General features: G+C 37.9%; 2 protein-coding genes and 1 pseudogene across 3 annotated transcripts; 1 reads left to right on the forward strand and 2 right to left on the reverse strand.

Annotated features, from left to right (window-relative positions):
- Positions 1-522: 522 nt before the first annotated feature.
- LOC116295384 (transmembrane protein 184B) lies at positions 523-10249 on the forward strand. Of its 2 annotated transcripts, XM_031703180.2 has the most exons (7): positions 523-817; positions 3342-3504; positions 4182-4272; positions 5416-5491; positions 6223-6314; positions 6781-6950; positions 7712-10249. In XM_031703180.2, exons 1-7 carry the CDS (start codon positions 650-652, stop codon positions 8290-8292), a joined length of 1341 nt encoding a protein of 446 aa, XP_031559040.1. In that variant the 5' UTR covers positions 523-649; the 3' UTR covers positions 8293-10249. The 2 variants fall into 2 exon arrangements, with proteins under 2 accessions (XP_031559040.1, XP_088888020.1); XM_089031894.1 differs by lacking the exons at positions 523-817; positions 3342-3504 and adding an exon at positions 3521-3620.
- An 890-nt stretch (positions 10250-11139) lies between these two features.
- Positions 11140-15194, reverse strand: LOC116295371 (uncharacterized; annotated as a pseudogene).
- Positions 15195-17215: 2021 nt separating this feature from the next.
- LOC116295367 (uncharacterized) lies at positions 17216-20983 on the reverse strand. The gene is made up of 3 exons (XM_031703164.2): positions 20494-20983; positions 18939-19217; positions 17216-18225 (listed from the first exon to the last, which is right to left on the reverse strand). Exons 1-3 carry the CDS (start codon positions 20914-20916, stop codon positions 17608-17610), a joined length of 1320 nt encoding a protein of 439 aa, XP_031559024.2. The 5' UTR covers positions 20917-20983; the 3' UTR covers positions 17216-17607.
- Between the last annotated feature and the right edge of the window lie 4462 nt (positions 20984-25445).

Below are 25445 nucleotides of genomic sequence, written 5' to 3' on the forward strand. Positions count from 1 at the left end.
CATGACCATCGACCATCATTTGCTATTAAAGTCCTTGGAATTCCCACTTCAGACCACGTAGTGTCATCCCCTTGAATATTATTGTTTTAACCGCAAAAGAAGACACATGATATGGATACGACTCAAACAAAGAATCTTATTCCCAAAAATAAACATTATACGCCCAACATAGCCTGAGAAAACAGACGTGGAACGAAAGGATGTCTGTTTTTTTTTTAACGTACTAATAAGCCCTATGAAGCGAGATGACGTCAGTTACCCCCTACTCTATACCATAATAGTTTCTAAAATTCTTTCATATTAAAATTTTTGATTCCTTAGAGAATACAGGAACAATAGTCATAATTAAAGAACAAAAGCAATGTGAAAAGGATTATGGTCTAGAGACGGGGGTAAAACGTCATCTCGCTTCAGGCTTATTTTTGGCCATCAAAATGAAAGTGAGCCCAGTCATTGACCTCAAACCGCTGACCTATTCTACTGCGCATGTCTGTTGTTAATCACATTCTAAAAATAGAACCAAAGGAAAGTGAACCTTGGAAAAGACGACGGTTAAATATTCACATTAGTCTCTGTTTTCTATGGCTAAAATCGAACTAAAGTAACTTCTATTTATTAGACTGACCTCCATACAGCTTCAACAACCATCATGATGGATTTTACAGCCGATATAACCAATATTTCTACCATATTTCCGCCAACAAACGTAACGACACCACAAGTCCTACAAAGTCAACAAATATTTTTTCAAACTGCAGCGGCTCGAGGAATCTCAGGACTTTTTGTTATGTTGGCTTTATTAATAACTTGTCACCAGGTAAGAGGATTCAAGTAATAATGTTGTTAAGAAAAGGGTGTAAAAACGAAGGGAAGTAGTCGAATACTCGTTAAGCACACATCGTTGAAGAAAATGACAGTTTGGAGTTTTGACTTCGAAGTTTCCAAGCTTTAAAACTTCTTTCGAATGATTTTATAAGTACATAAATACTGGACAACACTTTCTTTCTTGTTCAGTAATAAAATAAACCAAACCTCAACGGATTCCATATCTACAGCTAGAAGCCACGAGTAAAATAATGAACTTGATATATTTTTGAATCGCCTGCACAAAATACTTGAACTTGTTTAAATTTTGTTCTAAAATTTTAAGTTAGTATGTATTTATATATATCCTAGATGTCTTAACAATTTTCTGCTGTAAGCTACGTGGCAATTTAAAAGCTGAGTATCTTAGATGCATTTACATTTGTTTTGAATATATGTCGACTGTATACAATATATTGTCACAAATTGCATTGTGAAAATTTAAAATTCAAAGAGCAATATTTCAAGCAGAATAAAATATTGTCGTAAAATCATTATATCAATTTCCTTTGTTGATATTTTATGCCATTTTGTATCGTTATTGTTTTTCCAAGTTCACTGTAATATGAAGTTGTTATTTCATTTGTTCTTTTATTTTACTTTCGCTTTATATTTTATTTCTTTTTATGTGAAGATGTTTTGCTTATTGTAATTGTTGAATTGTGAATACCATTATAAAGTGTGCCAGTAGCCAAATGACAGGCCAAATTTCAGGTTTGCCAGGCAAAAATAAGGATGTGCTGCCAAATGAATAATAAAATGGCATGCAAAATTTACTGGAATGACCTCCTTTTATCATGCTCCTTTATCTTCTATGGCAGGCTAATATAAATTTCCTATTTCGAGCCCTAGTATTTTGTAAACTATATATTGAAACACATTTTATATTACAATTATTGTCATTGGTGATATATATATCTAAAGGTTGTAATATATACAGTTATTGAATGGGGTTGAGCATAATATTGTAAATTATCAAAACCAAGGCTGTATGTGAGCCAAAGCCAAAGGCTGAGGCCGATAAAAAGGCCTAGATCTTGATAATTAACGTTAATATTATACATTGTACTCAGTATCTGAATTCCCATTGGTCAAGAACCTATCGATGATCATTCCTAGCTACTAGCATGTGCCAGCAATTTTTTCAGCAGTCAATAGTCATATCTGTAGGCAGATGGCGGTGATCTGTAGGTTATTTTTCTTGTTGTTTTTTTTACCTTTAAAAAAATATTTATTACAAATTTCATATCTTTATATTATCAGTTAATCTATTTGAACTATGACTAATAATAATTTTTTTTGAATTTTGTTACCAATATGATGTGAAAACCAAATTCAATAATATTGTTTTATTAAACATTTAAAAACTCAAGAATAAAGATGTAATTCTTCTTTTAATTTAGCAACATACATTTCAATATCTATTTTGTGACCTTTAAATGAACATGATAAATGTAATATCTGCAGGAAAACTTATACAGATATTGCATTTATTATGTCAAGTTCAAAGGAATTAGGGATTGGCTGACGGCTCTTGGCCAATGCCAAGGGAGATAGTGATCATGAGTAAGATGTATAATAATATAGGATAGTATTGTGTAAAGTCATTTGATTCACTATTCATTTGTATCACCACCTGAAAACCATACACATTTATGAGCGTGGTTTTCATAAACCCATGAAATATGTGCACTTTTGTATATTTAGCACCATTTCTACCTAATTCTATCGTGTTTATCTGACTAATATACACCTTGTTTCACAAGCTTTTGAAAACTGTACTAGAATTTACAAATTATTCCATATATTTTTATATTATGAGACAATATATTGCAACAGTACATTATGCAAACATGTACTAACATTATTTTTCTCAAATAAAATAATTCTATCAAATGACATACATTATTTTATTAGGCTGAGAAAAATATCAATCAAATGTTGGCACACAGTCGGCGATATATACCTAATATCCTACAAAGAGCAAAATTTCATACATGTATTTTGTTGTTGTTTTTTTTTCGCCTAAAACTTCCATCTTGTCTCATCACGTTGCAGCTAGCTCCCGGGGGAGGGGGGGTACTCCCATATGGAATATACTGGGATGATTCGCTGAACAAGGCATGGTTTTTCCAGCTTCTTGTCATAAACAGGGTTTGCAATTTCACTCAAGTTCCAAGTTCTTCCTGAGTTTCCTGTCATATTCAGGGGTTCTACTTGGGCGTATTGACCGAAACTGGCCATTATGATTGTCAAAAAAGGAGACAATAGAGAGCTGACACGACAATAGAAACAGGAATTCAGTGCAATTAATTATATCTTTTGTCATAAACAGGGTACCCCTTTCAGAATCATAGCAGAACACCCCTACCCATATCCTGGCAGAGTACCCCCCGGGAGCTAGCTGTTACTCCCAAGCCCTGGTTACGTTATGTATTGTGCACTAATCCTTAGATGTTACTGTGTTTACCCCCCAGATATATCAGCATCTAAGTTACTACACAAACCCAAGTGAACAGAGATGGATTGTCAGGATATTATTTATTGTTCCAATCTATGCATTTGACTCCTGGCTCAGCCTGATGTTTTTTGAGCAGTCCTACTATGTCTATTTTGATAGTATCAGAGATTGCTATGAAGGTAAATAGTTATATTAATTATTGTTCCAATATATGCATTTGACTCTTGGCTCAGCCTGATGTTTTTTGAGCAGTCCTACTATGTTTATTTTGATAGCATCAGAGATTGCTATGAAGGTAAATAGTTATATTAATTATTGTTCCAATCTATGCATTTGACTCCTGGCTGAGCCAGATAGCATCAGAGATTGCTATGAAGGTAAATGTGTAGTTCCAGAAAATATCTATAACTCACGCACGGAGGAAATTGGAAATTCTGGAGGGGAGGGGGGTCAAAGAAAGAACAAAATTACAGAGTTCGTATGGAGAAGAAAATTGGAAGTTGCTGAGGGTAGGGGGGTCCTTTTACAAATTCCCTACGTGGTGGGCGTATGGATATTTTCTGGAACTACACAATACATTATAGATTATGTTAGAATGCTAAGATTCATATATTTGATACACTGCAGATATATAGTACAGCAATTAAGTGTGGGAACAAAAGGACACAAAGCCCCCCACAAATGTCTTACACCTCATATATTTCCAATTCCATTTTTTGTTAAGCTCCATTTTTATGTAGGAGATTTTTGTGATATATATTAAGTATACTGATTGATTTGAAAATTTTATAAGAGCTAATCTAATCTAGGCATATATAATGACTATCCCTCATTGTCTTGGATTCTTTAATTGCAGCATTTGTGATCTACAACTTCTTGAGTCTGTGTTATGAGTATCTCGGTGGAGAGATGGCTATCATGACTGAGATTAGAGGAAAACCAATTCAGTGAGTTTAAACATTATTACTGTGTTCATGTTTCTGTTACATCCGAAATGTTTTGACAGGTTTTGATCCATACCGATTGGCCTACAACTATATACAAAATACAATATCAACCAGATATTTCTTCCCTTTTATGAGGGGCACTGAAAACGTCTCAGAAAGTCGGCCACGTGCAAAAACTATGTTAATTAATGGCTTAGTTGGCTGCACATGTTCCTTGAAAAATCATTTTGGGGTCCTTGAAAACTCCTTAAATAACTTCTTGAATTTCAAGTCGGGATTGAACCTCAGCACAAACTTTGAACAGTTAGCCAAGCAAGGGCGGATCCAGGGGGAGGGTCGGGGGGTCGCGACCCCCCTGTCATTCCTGAGGTCAAATGGGCTTCCTGTGGTAAAAATGCGACTGGGATTCCTTTGCCCACAAAATTTACCCCTGAGACCCCCCCTTCAAAACATTCTGGATCTGCCCTTGCCAAGGGTTGGCTGATCATTGGTCATGCATCAGCCAATAGCAAGACTTGAAAAAACCCTGTAAAAAGTTTCCATTTTTCCTTTTGCTTGGTGTTCTGCATCGTTGCAAACACTTCACACAGGTACATGATTACCAACCTTTCCACCACGTTTTTACCTCACGTTTTTACCTCCCACGCAACTAAAAAAAATGAAATTAGTTTACTACAATTTCCATAAACATGCAAACTCTGTGTCTCTGAGTTGCACGCTGAAATTTGGTTTTTCGCTGCTGCCAGTCAAAAATGTGAAAGGTACCGACTGATTACGTTTGATTGACGGCAGCGAAAAACCAAATTTCATCATGCAGCTCACATACACAGAGTTCACATTTATGAAAATTGCAGTAATGGGATCCAATACTTAGGTCAAGCATAGTCACCTTTGATCCCTTTTCGGTAAGTAACCTGGTGAAGTCTAAGGCCAGAAACAATATCTCTTTGTACCTAAAGAAAACATTTTTTTAAGAATGAGGACATCAGTAATAATTATTCTCACAGCAAATCCAACAATAAGGAGGGATTGTGGGTCACAAATACACCTTATTCATGGTGAATTGTAATGCTTTTTCTCTAACTTAATCTTGATAACTCCCTTCCCCGTACTATTCAGTAATGCAATGTATTTCTGTTCTAGTTCAAGTTGGCTCTACTGTACCTGCTGCTTGGCTGGTAGCCAGTACACAATACTTTTTCTTAGATTTTGTAAGAGGGTGAGTACCAAAGATACAGTACCTTTTTTGTTCAGATTTGATGTGCTCTTGGAATTGCTCAGCAAACAGTAACTTTTGTTGTTCCTCCAGAGACTCCCTCTTGACCGATGTATAGAAATGTAAATTTAAACTTTACGCCGTGAAAAGACGAAGACAAAGGACTAATGTCCGAAACGTCAGTAAGTTTTTTCATCTTTTCACGGTGTATAATTTACCTTTTCATCATTACTGTTTCATTAGAAACACAGACACAGCTCACACTAGTTTTTAGCTAGTTATATCTTCTGATGTATAGGAAGATTAGTAGATCTAGATTGAATTGCCTAAATATGTTTCCAAATATGTAATATAAACAATGAAATAAATAAATCAACCTTATTTAGAGAGGGTGATGAATGACAGTCACAACTGATAAACTTGTGGCCTTCTATTTTTAGTCTCGAAATGAGACGCGGCCACTATTTTATTTTGTCATCCGAGCCAAGTGAAGATCAAACCATTTGCAAATATTTTTAGAGCAATGGTAGCACCTTGTACTCAGATACTTTAAGACCCTAAATGTTGATCCAGCCAAGGCTTCAGCCATGAACTCCTGCACAATAGTCTTGTGACCAACCATGTGAGCCATTCATGATTCACTATACTGCAGACAGTGGTACTTGGTTTGCATAAGTTGTGTTCAATTCACTGTTTTCCCTAGCTCACTATAAGTTTAATTCAATTTTTTTCAGGCAACATTACAGTACTGTGTGATTAAACCTATTATGGCTGTTATAACTCTTATTCTACAGCCACTTGGTTATTACTCTGATGGTGACTGGAGGTGAGAAATGCATCTGACATTCATCAATCCATGGATGCATCCATTCATCAATTCAAATTTTCATCCGTCGGTCCCTACCTCCATCCTTCGGTCCCTCACTCCATCCGTCGGTCCCTCACTCCATCTGTCGGCCCCTCCCTCCATCTTTCCATCCCTCCCTCACTCCCTCCATCCCTCCATCTGTCCGTCCTTCCCTCCATCCATCGGCCCTTACTCCATCCGTCCGTCCATCCATCTTGATTCCCTGTTTTTGGTCATCATTTTGTGAAATACTCTTCGACAAACCAATCAGAACGCTTGTAATAAAACCAATCAAAGCCTATTTTATATAACCGTGCAACTGCGCAGGGGGCCCAGAACAAGGAATCTTGTCGGAGTTAATGTTGCGCACCATGGCAGTCAGGCAGTCAGGCTATAGTCCTGCAGATCATAACAACTAATCTTCTATTTTATGCTTTATTTTCAGGGCTGACCGTGGCTATTTGTATATTGTTATTGTGTACAATATTAGTGTGACGCTGGCTCTGTATGCTTTATTCTTGTTCTACCAAGCGACTAAAGACCTCTTATCTCCATATTATCCTGTATTAAAGTTCTTCACTGTCAAGTCGGTTATTTTTCTTTCATTTTGGCAAGGTAAGGCCCTTCTACAAAGATCACTAAGGAAATCATTATATAGATATTTATCTCACCGATGCGCACCTGGGTTCAAATTCGCGGACTCGGTGTCGTATGTGTAATAGAGCTGCTTGTTGGTTCCCTCCTGTGCTTCGAGGGTTTTTCTCAAGGTTCTCCGGTTTTCCTCCCTCCGCAAAAATCAACTTCTAATTAAATTCCAATTGGAATTTAAGCAGACGAAGAGCTACAATGTAGAAATGCTAGTGCTAAATTCCATTAATTAATTAATTATTTTTTGGAATGGGCGGAGTTTATACACTTTGAGGCAAAGCCAAATAGGTAGGATACTTTTTGGTTTGCAGTTATTGCGAGAAAAAATAGCTACAAAAGAAAGAAACAAAGGCAAATTTCTTTTCTCCTGTCACGGTTCACTGAGCATTATGCACGTAGCCTCACATTGAAACCCTCGTGCGTCGCAAGCGAAGCATATCTTGGAAGTGGACTATAGACTGTTTTCTCAAGGTTGTGTGCGCATCCAAATTTAAGGAACTTGACGGGCCACGATACCAGAGCACGAGTATTATCATGCATTGGTATGAATTTTTTTTCGATAAGAATTCATAAAATCGATTATTCTCCTCTTTAAACTTGACCGGCTTCTTAATTTTACTGAATTCTTCCAACATGGCGGCATGACGTCCTTTGCATTCATAGAACTGATGGACCTTATAATATTGAGAAGACAAAATGTGTAATAACTCACCATTCTTTTCCTGCAGGTGTTGTTCTTGCCGTGGCCGAGAAAGCAGGATTCATAAGGACCTACCACAATATTTCAGCTGGGACAATCGCGGCAGGCTATCAAAACTTTATCATCTGTATTGAAATGTTCTTCGCCGCAATCTGCCTTCGCTATGCTTTTCCTTATTCTATCTATCTTCGTCAAAGAAAGCTGGATGAAAGAGGCCAAGGAATTGCCTTGAAAAGTATCTCAAAGAATTTGAAACAGACTATGAATCCTAAAGACATCGTAGACGACGCTATTCACAATTTTTCACGATCCTACAAGCATTATGCTAACGCCCAGAACCCAAAGTCCTTTGGCGAGGACCATGTCGTCCACAATATGCCTACTTCTTATCAAAGCACGAACTTTGATGGTTTAGAGTCTCAAAATTCATTTGATGCGCATGCGTATCCAGAACCAGAACATTATGATTCCTTTGACTCTTTTCGACGTGGCATGCACGTGACTGTGATTGACGGTAGTCATAGCAACCACGGAAGTCATGGTAACCATGTTCATAAGAAGAAAGATACAGAAAAGGCGACCTTGTTATATTCTGATAGTGAATTTTAACCAGTTAATGCTTTGCAAGTATTTTTTTAATGCAAAAAAGGTTTTTAGTGTGGAAACGTCTAGCAAGAAGTACTCAGCCATGCTTTTAATTTAATTTGCTGAGAGTATTTTTCGATGAAAAGTATATTGCAGGTTTGTAACATTCCCAAGTTGGTAGTATTAGTATAGGAAATCGCACGATCTCGAGTACAATTTGGAAGGCGAGTGCAATTAAAGAACCTTCAAAACATTACGAGTGTCTATTAATTCCAAATTGTACGAGAAGATCGTGCGATTTTTGTTTATAGTTCACTCAACAAAATTTCAGTAAAACATGCGAAGCGACGCCGTTCATCTTTGTCTATTTGACGGCCGATTTTCAGTTCATCGCGCAACTGAAATGCATAAAAATGATTAGCTCTTATTAGTTTTTACGGCTTTTATATATATATATATATATATATAATTTTTTGCCGCTGTTGACATTGTTTTGGCCGTGTTTCCATAGCGACTTAATTCGGTACTCCTACGGAGTACAATTAACGCTATAATTGTACTCCTCTCGACCAATCAGGGTCGAGTAATTTTGTTGAGTGTACAATGAGTAGGGAAATACTACCGTTCGAGAAGAATTTTAGAATGCAAAATACCACTTTCATCAAATGCAAGAGGTATTTCTTATTCTTCGAGAACTAAGGTGGTATTTCCATTAATAATATATCTACATAAAATAAACGTTTCTGACGCCAGTAAAAAAAGAAAGAAAATTTAATTAATTGTGCCAATCCACCAATCGGAAGCAATTGTTTTATGTAGACGTGATATTAACCAAGGAAGTTACTAATTCCGAGTGGTTAAAAACCGCCAACATGACTACCATTGGTAATAGACCCCTTGCAGCACGTCAGAATGCAGCTCAATCTGGGGGGAAAAACAATAGGTTCCAATTCTCAGGAGATTAGAATTCTCTTTGTTTTGGCTCCCCAGATCGAGCTGCTTTGACGTCACATGCAAGGTGTCTATATTCCGTACTAGGTTAGGATAGGGAAAAACTTTGCCTGATGTCTTGAATATACGTGGGTAGAGAGGCTATTAGGCCGAGCTACATGAACCGAGTTTAGAAAGATGAATAACATATATATATTCCCCCCTGCATTTCTGCAGTAGAGCTAATCCACTGTTTTCCGATTTCAGAGCACGTGTCATTACCTAGAGTATTATTTCTTTGTTTAACGGTTGCACATGAGAAGACACATGAATATGGATACGACTCGAACAGAGAATCTTATTCTCAAGAGAATGACACGTGGTTTGAAAGGGGCAAAACATTACGTCCAATTTGTTCCATTGTTTGTTGTTTGTCAATTCGTTGTATATCTCAGGATTGGATACCGCACCGTAGTGTGAGGTAGAAAATACCTTCCGCTCCAACAGCAAATCAGAACGCAGGATTCTTAGAATAATGGAATTAAAAAAAGGTTTAATTGCCCTATAACACTATTACGTCATAGCATGTTTACATCTTTTCCTTCGAAAGTTTGGTTTCGAATTATCTAAGTTTCCATATTTTTTCTATATTGTGTGTCAATATTTACCTTTCGATGTTTTAAAATGATATTTTCTTATTATCGTAATGTTTTCTTTCTGTCCCCCTCTAGCGACCATAATCCCTATCGTTAAAACAATAGACTGTTTTGTGTTACGTAATAGTGTTATAGGGCAATTTAACACAGTAAAAAGTAGATTTCATAATGTTGATTATAAGCGAGCTGGAAATCCGAACATATGGATTGTAAATATTGGTTATATTATCCCAGAATGTACATATTTTCTAGCATTAGTACGCCATAATGTACTGAATGATGCTGTATATATCGAAAACCAATAATTATTTTAAAGCTAAATATTAATATCATTGCGTGACATTCGTTCTTCTTAACCCACCAGAAGTATAAAAAATAAAACTATTTTAAAAGTTGATGCATTTTTTTTTTGTTTGTCAATGTGTATTAGCTCCTAGGTCACAGAAAGAGCGTGGAACACCTAGCGTAGCCCATTGGTGCATACTTTTAGTATTACTAGATATTAGATAAGACAAGTGTATTAGGCCTCGTCCGCAGGCTATTCCATATTTATTCTCCAGGAAGTAATTGGGATAACTGTGTTGAAATTTATGGCAGAAAAGGCCACTCGGCCCCAGAGCCCTGTCATTTTCACTGCGCATGCTCGACGAAATGGCATTTGGGATGGCATGGGAAGCATGGGTGGCATAGCGGTGAGAGCGTTTGCCTCATGAATTCGATCTCGGCATGGACTCGTCGTATGTAAGTAGAGTTTGTTGGTGCTCTCCTGTGCTTCGAGGGTTTTCTCCGGCTTTCCTCCCTCCGCAAAAATCAACTTCTAAATTCTGATTCGATCTACAAAGGTCCTGGATGAAGATTACTCTGTGTAATTCTAGTTACTCTACCAAATCGTGTAGAATGGCATGGCTCAGGGATCGAAAAAAAGAGAAGACAGGAAGCCCGAGAGTCAAAGGACATGCGTTTTATATATTTCCTTCAAAAGGTCAGGCCAGGTAAAACATCTTTCACGAGTGTTTCCTAGTAGCAAGTGTTTACAGTTGACCATGTATAGTTTAATTTCGCTTCGATAGAGCGTTTTCGCGTGACGTCACAGCGGCCATTATGGGGTACCAAAGCAATACTGAACTCTATTTTTATGCAAATACTGTACAGAAAGTTTCAAGCATATTCGTATGGAATATTTCTTCATCGTATGTTTGCACATGTTTCAAACACATTAGAAAAAATGACAAAATAACACTCGTCCATGGATGTCACTCACTCTAATGATAACTACTATACGAAGCTATGACCAACTTTTCTTGTTTATTTTCTTGACAATTTCCATGGCAACATCCCTACCTGTTATGAAGGCTCCTTGCATATAGCCATACCATTTCTCTGAAGTTGCTTTCTCCGGCAAAGTACAAATGGCTGACGTTTTGTACCATGTCTTGAAAATCCCGCGTGGTTGTGCCGAGGACTGCTTCACTATACGCTCCTTGAGTAAATGGGTTTTGCGACCACCGATCGTAATATATACCTAAAAAATAAAAGATAAAAAAAGTCTACAAAACGAATTTTTCCTTTCAAGGTTACCTTCCAACGTCTAGTTTAAATGCTACCAGAGTGAAGTCATTTAACCTGTGAAATATATATGTCTAATACACATTAGTAGACTCCAATTCTAGTCCATTGTTTTCTTTTGTGTGCGCCATCTTGAAAGGTAGCCGTGCCTTTGCATCGAAGCGAGACGAACGGTGAGCTGGCAATGATAGAGACCTTTTTCAACTATTCGCATGTGTCTCTCATTGCAAGCTCACCATTCAGCTCGCTTCGATGCAAAGGCACGGCTACCTTTCAAGACGGTGCAGGGAACTATGAAAGGGACTAATGTCAAATATACACAAATAGACATCTCCCACTTGTCAAATTTACCCAGCCTTCAATAACGAAATAGTTTGGTGCTTTTTCTGGTATAAGTAACAATGCGTCTTAAGAGTTGTGGTTCCAAGGAGTCGTGTGCACAGTCGGGTACCACATTCATCCCAAGCGCCGCATGTGAGCTGAGTTGGCTGGCTCGTGTTTCTTCCTCGAAAACTCAACCCTTAATATAACGTAGAGCAAAACGGGTCGGCTAGGAATAAGTCACCATCGCATGGAAGACCCTTCATAGAAATTAAAAGAACTACTACAGCCATTCTCAATCACACGCGCCGCTTTAGCGATTGTTTATCAGTGTTGCATCGAAGAAGCTTTTGGCAGACGTCAATCAAAGCGTTTCCATGACATTCTATAGCCACGTGCCCTTATAGCTTTGTGTTTTCCGACAATGTTATGGAGACGCCTTGTGATTGACCTCCACCAAAACCTTCTTCGTCGCGACAGAAACAATCGCTAGAGGGCGCGTGTGTTTGAGAATAGCTGTAATTGTACCTACTTAATAATAATTTAACTAACAAACCTAAGGGTTCAGGGATTTCCGGCCAATATAATTTCCTTAGCACCACCATGATCTGGTCTTGTGTTTGGTATATGGATTGCCTTTCCACCCTTAATGCTTCCTGGCCGGTCACTGTGATGAGCAGAATACCGAGTCCTGCAGTACAATAAATTTGGAAGTTCTGGAATACAGGAAAGTAACCTCTTTGCGCAGACTCGTGTAAAATATACTCCTTTTCGTCCCAAAACTGATAAGGGAACTTGAGAAAAATCTTCGTATACAATGATAAGGGCATTTTAGCAAATGCATTCAGCTTCCATTTAGGTAAAGGCGGGTAAAATGCAACCAAGTTGCTTAGTATTACATCACTACTGAAGGTGCAGATCACATAGTCTGCCAGAAATGTCTTCCCGTTGGTGGTATAGACTCGAACGCCTTCATCATTGTATGTGATAGCATTAACGATTCTCCCCAGCTCGATTTTATTGATAAAGCCTTTATAAAGGGATTGAAATAAAGAGCTCAATCCATGGGGATCAGATACGAAAAAATCATTTTCCCGATTAACAAGGTGACAGAAAGACACAGTGTCTGGTTCTCTAGAACACGTGAAGTCGATGTAAAAATACTCGATGATATTTGCTAACACGGTGTTGTTCTCCCATCCATTGCGGGACAGTCGACTTCTAAACGACGAATGGATGTCTTCGTGACTCTTTTCGTTTGTTGCAGCTTGGAGAATACTTTGAAACTTGCTCATGATATCATTGTGTGGCTTGATGTGGCCATTGCTGCTCCTGTTGAAATCAAAACGAGATATGTAGTATTAGGTTCAAAGATGAGAATTTCAAATTTCACTTAAGCTTGAGAAACCTCGCTCAGGGCTGATCTAAGTGGGACAGGGCTGAGTTAGAGATTAAAGATTAATTAAGTGTTTTGGGTTTTTCAGAGAGAGTAAAACCAGAGAACCCATAGAAAAACCGTTGAATCAGGAGTCTTTGCAAAGATGTGATGTCGAGCGGCAGGAATCGTTCACGTTAACCCGAGATCCCAGAGGTAAGAGGCGGGTAGTGCACTACTGTAGTGCAGTGACACCTTTGAGCTTGAACCCTTGCTACCGTTTTACTTCTTGTGGGGGCTTCAAGTCCATTGATGATAGTGTGCAGGCCGTATGCTCAAGCCAAGGCCACCCTAACGGCAATTCAAAATTAAGACAAATAAGAAATTATCCAATCACTGTCGAGTATAGATCTGCGAATGGAAATAGGACACTTGCATTATCGCGTCATTTATTACCACTACCAGACTCCCTTGCACACTTTCTTTTGTTCAGTTAATTAGCACCAATAGACCTATCCCGAATTCGATTGACTGACCACGAAACAATGGTTTGAAGTCGAGACTAAACTTGATTCTTTTATTCATCAAGTTCAACCTCGATTTGAAACCATTGTTTCGTGACCAGTCAAGCGAATTCGGGATAGGTCTATTGTCTTACTATTTTCATGAAGAAATACAAATTTGAATAAGAAAGAAAATTCGCGAAGCATTTTGATATAGTGGTAGTAAAATAACGCTACCATTGAGATTCTTTAACGTGCGTACTGTAAGTTATTTTTTGTATGTCAAAACCTAGCATGTACTGACTTTAAGCCTATTATTTTTGGAGATAGGTTTCTCCTTTCAGTGAGATCGATTTGATGGACTTTAAACGTTTGACGATCCAGTGAAATTTGGCGACCGGCGCGTTCAACTAGAAATAGCAATACTTGCTGTATTGCTTTTACGTGTGGCAGTTATATCATCGCCGTTTTACTACCAAAGAAATCGAAATAGAAAGAAATCAGGCGTAAAGTCATTACACTTCAGTCTTGAATAACATGTTTTAGCAAATATAAAATATTATAGTTTTACCTTACAACAACATCAGAATAATTACTCCATTTGCCCTTCAAGTTCACTTGCTTTTTCAGCTTCAATAACGGTGCACTGTCACTATCATGTGCATGATGAATCCAGTTGGCGCCCGTTTCTATGACAACTCCTTTAAAGTTTATAGACTTAACTCTTCCACCAATGTAATCTTGGGCCTCAAGAACTACAAAGTCAGTTATATTGTGTTTTTCTAACGTCCAAGCTGCTGTAATGCCCGATATACCAGCTCCAAGAATTATGACTTTCGATCTGTGCACCTCGCAGTATACAATCAGTGTATTCACTAGAACAATTGTAGCAAGTGCTACCAAAATATTTTTCATTCTTATTATGTTAAAAAGCCAAATTAGTTTTTGTATATATATATATTTTTTTCCCCATATATTTTTTAAAATATATTTTGCTGACGGCTTTACAAATTTATAAGGCTAAAGAATATTACTTTTCTGGAAGACTTGAATCGTAGCACAAGCATTGGCTTTCTTGTATTGCTTTAAACAATAATTAGTCTAGTCTGGTTTGTTAATGGTCTTTGTATTAATTCCATAATAATATCATCATTAGGAGTGTGAAAGCTAATATAATAAAATACAAATAATCCCCTTCCGAGGGGCCAGGATTAATACGGTGAATCTTTATATATACGTATTTCAAAAAATGCTGTCGGAGCCAATGGCAATAGTCAATGGCAATGGCGATAGACAATGGGAGATAGGTCGTTCCAAGATCCGAGAATAGCTTGAATGATTGGTGTTTCTTATTAATATTCTCATCAAGTACATGGAGCTTAGGGTTGAGATATGTTCTGAAATGTTGTTTGTAGTCGACGAAACCATTTTAAAGGCTTCGATTTTTTGTATTTAGTTGTATACCAATTATTCGTTTTTGTCTTGGACCCCAAACGTGGTACCCTGGGCTCCAGAGGTTCTATTCGCTTTTCCCGGAACATTGAACGAGCGAGCGCCGAATAACCTTGAAGACATCGCATGATATACGCGATTATCACTATTGTTTACTGACATATCAGGGCAAGGATTGCTGTGGACTCACACGGAGATCAGAGCCGAATAAGCGTGAGTCCACAGCAATCCTGAAACACTCGTTTTTACTGAGTCCTGTGGAAAAGTGGGACTGCTCGCAGTCTAAAGCATTGCTGGGTTTCAATCAGCTGGTAAAGTCTTTGAATCTCATTATGTCCTGCAAATGGTGACAAACACTGACCACCATGTGCTGTCAGCCAGAAAGAATGGCGGAAATGCCTGCAAACAAATTTCTTATAGTCGAGGACTTCGGGCAAGACAAAAGTCATAAAAGTTCATTTTCTCTTGATTTGGGCAAATCCAATGAAATGCATAGAAACTGACATTCAGCTATTGAGCTGATGAACACTTTGCATGAAACTGCAGGAAATGACGTCAGGTGTAGCCCAGCAACTGAGTACTTTGGGATTATATGTTGAGGAGTGAATATAAGAGCAAAGCAATAAACTGTTTTGTACAAGAAAATGGACAACTCAATTAATAGCTCTTCAAAAGATTATATTTCAGTAAGCTTCATCATTAAGCCTTAGAACATCATTATCAATTCTTCTTCTTTCTTCCTTCCTTCCTTCCTTCTTTTCTTCCTTTCTTCCTTCCTTCCTTCCATCCTCCTTCCTTCCTTTCTTCCTTCCTTCCTTCCTTTCTTCCTTCCTTCCTTCCTTTCCTTCCTTCTTCCTTCCTTCCTTCCTTCCTTCCTTCCATCATTCCTTCCTTCCTTCCTTCCATCATTCCTTCCTTCCTTCCTTCCTTCTTTTCTTCCTTTCTTCCTTCCTTCCTTCCATCCTCCTTCCTTCCTTTCTTCCTTTCTTCCTTCCTTCCTTCCTTCCTTCCTTCCTTCCTTTCTTCCTTCCTTCCTTCCTTCCTTCCTTCCTTTCATTCTTTCTTTCTTTCTAGTTCTAGACGAGCAATCATTTTTCTTTTACGTTTTATATTTGACTTCTACTCAGCACCATTAAGGCATGGCTGTTTTGAGGAAGTGATGGAAAATCAGTTATTTATTCATATCTTTGACAGTTTACTATGAATCTTTCCCAAATTTGGCTCGTAGTAGTAATTCTTCAAGGCAAGCAATTACCGCATATCTGTTACCATGGAAACCAGGTCACGTGACCACAAAGCCGCCATCTTGGATTTTTTAAACAAATCGTTTGTAATCGTATTGAAACTACTTCAAAAGTCCTGAAAATCCATATTTCTTTTTATATTTGCAATACCTATATGGATCTAATTGGATATCTTGGAAGATATATTAAGTTTAATTTTTAGAATATCTTTAATTTTTTGGAAAAAATAGAAAATATTCTAAAAATTAAACTTAAAATAATTTCCGAGATATCCAATTAGATCCATATAGGCATTGTAAATATGAATAGTAATCTGCATTTTCATGACTTTTAAAGATGTTTCGGTACGTTTTCAAACGGCTTATTTAAAAATCCAAGATGGCGGCCTTGTGGTCACGTGACTTAGTTTCCATGGTAACCAAGGCTCTAAGGTTCCTTCTTTTCACAAAAGACATTAACTTGCCAAGTTTGGGGAAGATTCGTAGAAAACTGGCTATGATATGGCTAAACAGTTTTTCATCTGAGAGCCATGCCTTAATGATGCTGAGTATTAACGATAATCCTAAAAAGATGGAATAACCGCAATCTAATACAGTACAATCAACTCTCGCCTTGCGGACACCTCGCTATTGCGGACACCTCACTATTGCGGACACCTCGCTATTGCGGACACCCCGCTATTGCGGACACCCCGCTATTGCGGACACCTCGCTATTGCGGACACCTCGCTATTGCGGACACCTCGCTATTGCGGACACCCCGCTATTGCGGACACCTCGCTATTGCGGACACCTCGCTATTGCGGACACCCCGCTATTGCGGACACCCCGCTATTGCGGACACCCCGCTATTGCGGACACCCCGCTATTGCGGACACCCCGCTATTGCGGACACCCGCTATTGCGGACACCTCGCTATTGCGGACACCTCGCTATTGCGGACACCCCGCTATTGCGGACACCCCGCTATTGCGGACACCTCGCTATTGCGGACACCCCGCTATTGCGGACACCTCGCTATTGCGGACACCTCGCTATTGCGGACACCCCGCTATTGCGGACACCCCGCTATTGCGGACACCTCGCTATTGCGGACACCTCGCTATTGCGGACACACAGCTATTGCGGACAGAAGCAACATCCCCAGCAAAAAATACTGACAAAAAAATAACTCTCGCTATTGCAGATGCTCGTTATTACGGACACCAAGCGACGGTCTCGAGGGTGTCAGCTATAACGAGAGTTGACTGTATTAAAATTAGTTGTGTTGTGTACTTTTGTAAATTGTCAGGTCTAAGGAGGAGCGGTTTTTTGTTGTCCATTGGTCATCAAAATAAAGATAGCTTGAATAGCTGCAGAATCTTTAGCTGTAGCAGACACCAGGATGTTGTTGTATGACATCACTTTAGATTGGATGCTCTTCATGCAGTCAAAATCCAAAGGTGCTTTTTCTCTTTGACCACTACAGCCAACGGTATCCAAGAAGGGCTTGACATTTGTGTTAAATTCTGGAATTTCTTCTCTTTTACCTCGAAATATTAAAACCCATTTTAGGGCTATTTGCTCAGGGTCAGGTTGAAAGGGATACATGGGTGGAAGAAGGTTAGTGGCTTTCAGAGCGTTCCCAGGATTAGGGATCCGTGATAAAATATTGTAGATGCTTTTCATTGCATGGAACGTACGGCGCAGATATTTGCTCATTTTGAGGAGACAGGCTTCTACATTGAGCCCAGTGCAGTGTTCATATTCCTTGTTGCAGTCAGCCCAGTTCTCGATCATAGACACCCAGTAATCCTGTACTATAGTGGTTGCCTTGACAATCGGTAAACGCATTTGAAGATCACCAACCACGTGGCGTATGGCACCTCTGGTGTGATAGGCCTCGGCTGCATACACTAGGGCTAAAGACATCTAGAAATCAAATAAAGACCAAAGGGACTTCAACATATTGTGAAGCACAGGTGGTGCATGCTACTAATGCTATTATATTTTCTATATATCGTTGTAGCTTGTATCAATTCATAGTTTGACTCAATCTACTCCTCTAGAAGTTAACGGTGAACAACATGACATTGTTACCTGCTGAGAGCCGGGAAACATCGAAACTCACGTCCACGTGATACCCGTCTCTCGCCCAATAAGAGTACGAGAAAATCGTGATCGGGATCGTATGAATAAGTTCAGGGATCAAGGGATTATTTATGAGAACAGTGATCAAAATAGACCCTTTTTTGAGTTGGCAAAATACCGCTGTGTTTCTTGATTACAGACTCATTTACTCAGGCTCGATTTTGTGCAGAATATTCACGTGTCTCAGTCAAGGTCGTCGAATTTCAACGTGTTTGTATTGTTGGAGTTTTGTGAATATTTAAACACTGATGAGAGGCTAACCCTGTGCAAATGAGTCTGTAATCAAGGAACACAGCGGTAATTTGGAACTCGAAAAGGATCTATAAATACGTGAGATTTTGGGATAATGAATCAAAACTTTGTGTACAAATTTGGGATCAATCACAAAGAAGAAAAAAAAAAAAAAACATCCCTCGTAACGTGACAATGTATAGTTTATTGCAATTGAATATGGCACGGAGGAACCCTTAAGGGGACTTTATCAGTAATCTTACCTCCGACATGTATCTAACTATCTCTTGATAGTTCTTTCTCGTGTCAAAGTGTTTTTGGGCTTCTATCATTTTCTGTTCGTAGATTTTATTGTGTTCATTCCTCAGGTCATTAATATTATTGACTGCCTTTTTAGTTCTGTCCCAGTTTTCAAGGTTTTGGATTGATCGTCTGAAATACAAACTACGGTCTGGTACTGACTTGATAGGTCCAAGCCCACCAAGATTAGCTAGGGCATAGACTTTGAATTCTTCGTAGAACGCCTTTTTAAATTTATACATCTGTAATGAAATGAAAAGCCATCGATAATGATATTCGTTTTAGTAAGTAAAAAAAAACAAGGTTTTTGAGGGAGCATCGGATTTTGCAATGAAATATTTTTATGACATAAAACTGATCAATAAGATAGTTTGTTTTCTCCTTGACCACGTTGAATGACCACTTTAGGTGCTGACACACGGTGCAACATTGCAAGCAACAAATTTGAATCGGGGTGACACATACTGCAACAAAACCACGCAACATCGCTTGTGTCAGCCTGCTATATTAAGATATTTGGTCATCAGTTATAAATTTTGAGCAAGCTGATTGGCTGGAAATTTCAAAACGTTGCATTCAATGTTGCAGCCATGTTAACATGATGAAATTTTTTGCGCGCAATGTTGCAAGAGTAGAGCGCGATTCAACTTCAGTTTTGTTGCATGCAACGTTGCGTGCAACAGGTTTGAGGTAGACACACACTGCAACATTCGTGCTGCGTGCAATGTTGCATGCAATGTTGCACCGTGTGTCAGAACCTTTTGAATGTATAAAGATGTCCGTGCCTTACAGTGCACGCCATATATCCGTGAAACAAACCCAGATTACAGCCATTTCACCGCTATTTTTTTTTTTTTTACAAAAATATTTGATAATACTTGAGTACAACATTCAGGGTAACGAAAGCAAGTACCTCTTCCCATCCTTGTTTTACTTCGCTCGTGAAACGAAAATGCATTATCAGTGGCGGATCCAGGGGGGTTCGAAGGGTTCCACGGAACCCCCCTTGAAGGTTTGATCTTTTAGGTAATAGAAATATGTCTTATATAAATTTTGCTTAAAAGTATCCACAAAGATAATGTTGAACACGAAATGATAAATATTTACTGTTATAATGTTTAATTTACCTTTAAGTTCCGTTACTAGATAGTAAATTAGGTGATTAGAGCCAATGTTTTTGTTAGACATCGACTAAACAAAAGAGAATTATACACAGTTTAAGAAACGGAACCCCCCTTTGAAAAATCCTGGATCCGTCACTGATTATAAGTGACTAACAGTCCAAGTAAAACAAAAGAAAACAATAGAATTTTAAGTGTCTACTTTAACTATGTTTTTTGCTTACTATTTTGTCTCGCGTCAAGTAGTAAAATTCCTATGACAAAGACGCGTACAGGGCTATTTACTTTCAGGATATATTGCGTGTACTCTATCCTGGAACAGGGTAGTTTTACAATTTCTCTCAACTTCGCTTGATTTGAAAACTTGCGAATCAGATTTGTCGACAAACAAACTGACCTTAAAATAGGCGCTGGCCAATTCCTGCATTTGATACCAAGGCTTGAGACCCAAATAAGGGACGATGTTCTTAAAGAATCCAGTCATACCAGTAAACATCTCAGGCATTGCGTATTCAAGGGTATACGCGTAAACGTTGGTGTCAAAAAGTTCTTCCGATGGCTTTTTGAAGGTTTTACTGAAGTAAGCGTTGAATTCAATTGTCAGTATTCCTGACGTATGTCCAATCAGGCCCACATCGTAGTCCGAGGTACAAGTACCGCTGCCATAAGGTCGAGGGAAGCACACGCCTGCTGGCAAGATGTACTTTTTATTGCTGTCCTGCTGACATGCAGTTAGTCTTTTACCGCTTTGGATGAATAGTACATATGTAACGTAGAGGTAACGGGCATTCAGTGATGGCAAGAAGCTTGACGCACCCATTACCTCTGTAATTCTGGTTTGATTTAGTTGTTTTCCAATCTGGGTTACCGAGGAAGAACTTCTCGATCCTTTTCGCTGCGTACTAAAATATGTTAACTGGTAAGTTTACATATCGGTATTTTTTGTCCTCTAACCTTTTTAAAGGTTAAAAGAGCTCTTGCAATACAATAACACGAAGGTTAGTCCAGTGTTGAGATATCCAATGTTGTTCTTAGTTGTATGCATACATTTTCTTTATGTCTTCCATTGCGCCAATAATGGCGTGTATTTCTGTAGCGCGAGCTAAATTTTATAGTAACTAAATTATATGGTATGCTTTTTTAACGAAAATCGAGGAAAACAAAACAACAACAACAACAACAACAACAACAACAACAACAACAACAAAAAGCAACAGTTGTTCACTGAAAGAAGGGGCGAAAGGACGGATGTCAAAAATCAGCGTTTGCCTGATGCACTGCGTGCATGCCCTCCAGTTATTGTGGACTATTGACTGTCTTATCATTCGTGGGTTTTGTTCGTTTTTCCTCATTTTTTTTCTTTCTGATCTTATTCTCAATAGGCTCGAAATGGGAAAAGATAGGCCGAAAACTTCATGAGTTCTGTAGGGAAAAAATAGGCGGTGGATTCTACAACAGCTGTTTCTCAAGTGAAAATAAACTAAGAAATAAAATCATATATCGGCTGCAAACTCACCTCAAAATAGTCTCCGGGACGAAAGGTTTTCAATTCGTTCTCAAACTGGGGTTTCTCGAAATCTTTAGGTTTTTGTCCTGGTTGTGGTTGGAGGCAAAAATACTTCACCACGCACTTCTCCATCCATGACACATCGCTGCTGTCATCGGAATGAGTCACGCTATTGATAAAGAGGGGCAAAATTTGAAATAGTATGACCTTGAAATGTTATGTACACCACGATTCCCCACTGAACACATAGTCTGTATCTGGCCTGTGGCGAAGAACGAGGGCAATGGCATAATTCATTTTTGGGTAAAACTCCCAGCCCATCACTTTGCTGAACCACCACTGCTTTTAAAGTGTCCCTAATGCCTGAGACAATGCTTTTAGTATTGATTCAAAAAAATATCGTGCAACCTCTTCTGCTGAAGAAAAATATCTAACTGTACGCAAAAAAATAACGTGGAAGGGTTGAGCCAAAATTCATTTACCCTTTAACAAAGCAAGCATCTTTTTCTTCGGATGTCAACAGGTTACATCCTGCTTGGCCCCAAACGTTCTGAAAGGCAAAACATGACAGGAAGAGGCTGACAAAATCAAATTATTCCTCCAAATCAAGAGCCCATGAAGGACAGATGTCATTTATAGTCTCTTGGGCAAATAGATTATAGGTTTTTGAACTATCCATGAGTCTTTGAAGTATAAATAGAGCATATTTTAGTGGACATATATGATGAAACTAAATATTTACGGATAAACCAAAGTCATTTTGCTACAATTAAAGTCTGCTACAAAGGAACGATGTACATAGCAATCTTTATTTCAGGATTCCATTTGACTTAAAGAAGCATAATAAATAATTTACTAAGCATATTCATAAATGAGATCATCTTGATCTATACCGTTTGAAGCTTCTTGATCTAATATAATTTGCTTGGTAAGAAAATGGCCATTGAATTCTGACAAATTGCGATGAACACACTTAAGATCACAACATACTAAATGTGATCAGTGTTATAATATATATTATAATGCAACATCATAAATTTTATCATATTCCTTATAGAGGAATCCTTGAGCAAAATGTACCTTTTTAAAAATTAACAAATGTGTTATTCCTTCGCTCTGATTGGTCCAAATACCATTTTAGATGAGCGTATCTAAAACCGCTTATGTCAAATTTTCCGCGCGCGCTCTTTGAATTTGAACTTTCACAGGGAAAAATAGAACATTCTTATTTTTTGTTGATTTGCTCTTTTTAAGCGGAGATATAAAATAGTTTAACGTAAAATAGTTGAGAAGCTGAAAAGCACTTCTCTACGTGTCGTGGTTTCCTCCATTCGTTTGGCTGTCTGTTTTTACTTATAGTGCCTTGTGGTTATGACAAACAACCTGTACCTTCTTTTCATTTATCTGCCTTAGTATATATACTATAAATAACTGTGTTTTTATACTATTTAGATTTATTAAATTATCTATATTGTATATTTGAAAACAAATGCTGTAAATCCTATAAGAGAGTGCTACAATAAAGTCGTTGTTGTTTATGTTTTCCCAGCATCCCTCGCGTATCTAAAACGGAAAACTATTTTATATTTAATTCTTACTGTATTAAATAAAGATTTAGCGAGCCATACTCTACGAATTATCGTTTCTCGCTGAGTTATGAGCCGAGAGACGGCAGGTTAGATAACTATCTATGTTAAATCCTTACTGGAATTAGAGGAAATTGGAATTTGGAAGTCAAAATGGATTGATTTATTTATGCATTTGTCGTATGGCGTATAAACATTTTACCCAAAATGGCTTTCGCTGCACATTTGTAGCTCCATCGTTGTCTTTCGAAACTTAGCAACTTATTTTCACTTCGCCTTTAGATTCTAGAGACTCTGGTACCTGTTCCACACATGAATCCAAGTGTATCCTGCCCGCCAAGGGTCTTGTTTGATGAGGGGAGAGCTTATAGGTCAATGTTAATGCAGTTAATGTTATTTATGTTGAAAAGAATTAAGAGAATTCCGGAATCGAAAAAGACAAGTGTCTTTTTTTAAGGAGAAATTATTAATTTCAAATTCACATGGAACAGTTAAAACTTATTTGTAATAGGAATATTTTTACCTTGAAGTTGATAGTCACAAGTGTAATGTATACAACCAGTACGTACAATGAAGTGCCCATCGTCATGTCATTAAAAGAACGTAACTGAATGTAGCTTTAAGAAACGAAGTAATATATAGCAACAAATGACAATAAAAGCTGTTCATCCATAAAGGGTCCCTGCTAATTCAACTTCTTTAAAAACAGATAAATAATTAAGTAATTCCCCGAGCACGCAAACTGACATTTCGATACTCGTTATGCAACACTGAATATATTCTTGAACCTTAGAATTTTTTAAAATTGTATTAAATTTTGTGAAATAAATCGCTATTTGTGAGAAACTAAAATTGACTCCAATGAATGATAATGACGTAGATTTATGTTAAATTTAGTTTTATACATATACGTATCCTTCGATTGCACGTTACGTCATCGCGGCCTCTCGGGGGAGCGTTGGTGCCATTTAACAAAAGATTTCTTATTAGCATCCATTGTTAACGGCACCACAATGGCCGCCATTCTTTTGTCTTTTGACTTTCTTGGGAATGCTTGCAACCCATCAATTTTGGGATTTAGAATTTTCTTTTAGACTAGTTTAATAATACGATGGCCGCTTGGCGTAGTGTCATATGACGTTGTTTTCTTTATTCCAGCGTGTACAATCTTAATTAATCATATCCCAGACAGACTATATATTTTCTCAAAGCTTAGTAAATGGGGATTACGATGGTAATTCTTATTTTAAATTATTTTCTATTCATTTGTGTTTGATTTGAAGATATCGCTTTCCCTCAACGACAGACAGAATAGAAATCAAAAGTTATCTCTCCCTCGGTATTTCAGTTATAACAGATGAATTTTTTTCAGAAATAAGCCTGAAGCGAGATGACGTTTTACCCCCGTCTCTAGACCATAATCCTTTTCACATTGCTTTTGTTCTTTAATTATGACTATTGTTCCTGTATTCTCTAAGGAATCAAAAATTTTAATATGAAAGAATTTAAAAAACTATTATGGTATAGAGTCGGGGGTAAAACGTCATCTCGCTTCAGGCTTATTCATAACGGGGTTGACAGGCGTAACATTATAACTATGCTCCAGAATAATCAGATATGCAAATTAGGAGTTTTGATACTATATTTGGAATTTTAAGCTTGATTCAAGATGGCCGCTTCTATCACCTAACAAACTTTTTGCTGAATTTCCTGACTTTCAGAGAAAAATTTACTCAGGTGTGCATCTATCAATCAAACATTTTGGGTATCTGTCTTTAATTGAGTTTTGAAACTTTTAGAAGCAAGAGGGCGTTGTTTACTGGAAATAAATTCGTCAAGAAAAAAGTTGAATATTCCGGAGCGTTGCTAAAGAAATGAATGGCTGTTACACTTTTCAATCCAATGTTTTCTTCTCGTTTGTGTCAACTTATGTCAATGTACAAAAATGAAGGCGAAACAAACAAACAAACAAACGAACAAACGAACAAATGAACGAACGAAAGTGCGAACGAACGAACGAACGAACGAACGAACGAACGAACGAACGAACGAACGAACGAACGAACGAACGAACGAACGAACGAACGAACGAACGAACAACCCACACCGTTTTGCAGTAGGACAATATTGCAACATCCTCGCTAAATTTTATGCCATATATGTGCTGTTTACCCAAGAAAGGCCAGAATGCTTATCGCATTCCCGGGAGAACAAACTCTTCAAAGTCAGTCAATATTGTAAAATCGTGTTACTGAA

This window comes from Actinia tenebrosa, unplaced genomic scaffold (assembly GCF_029948245.1).
Source record: "Actinia tenebrosa isolate PJP-AT-01 unplaced genomic scaffold, QUT_ActTen_1.0 PGA_scaffold17__23_contigs__length_9995812, whole genome shotgun sequence".
In the NCBI taxonomy this organism is placed as follows: Eukaryota; Metazoa; Cnidaria; class Anthozoa; order Actiniaria; family Actiniidae; genus Actinia; species Actinia tenebrosa.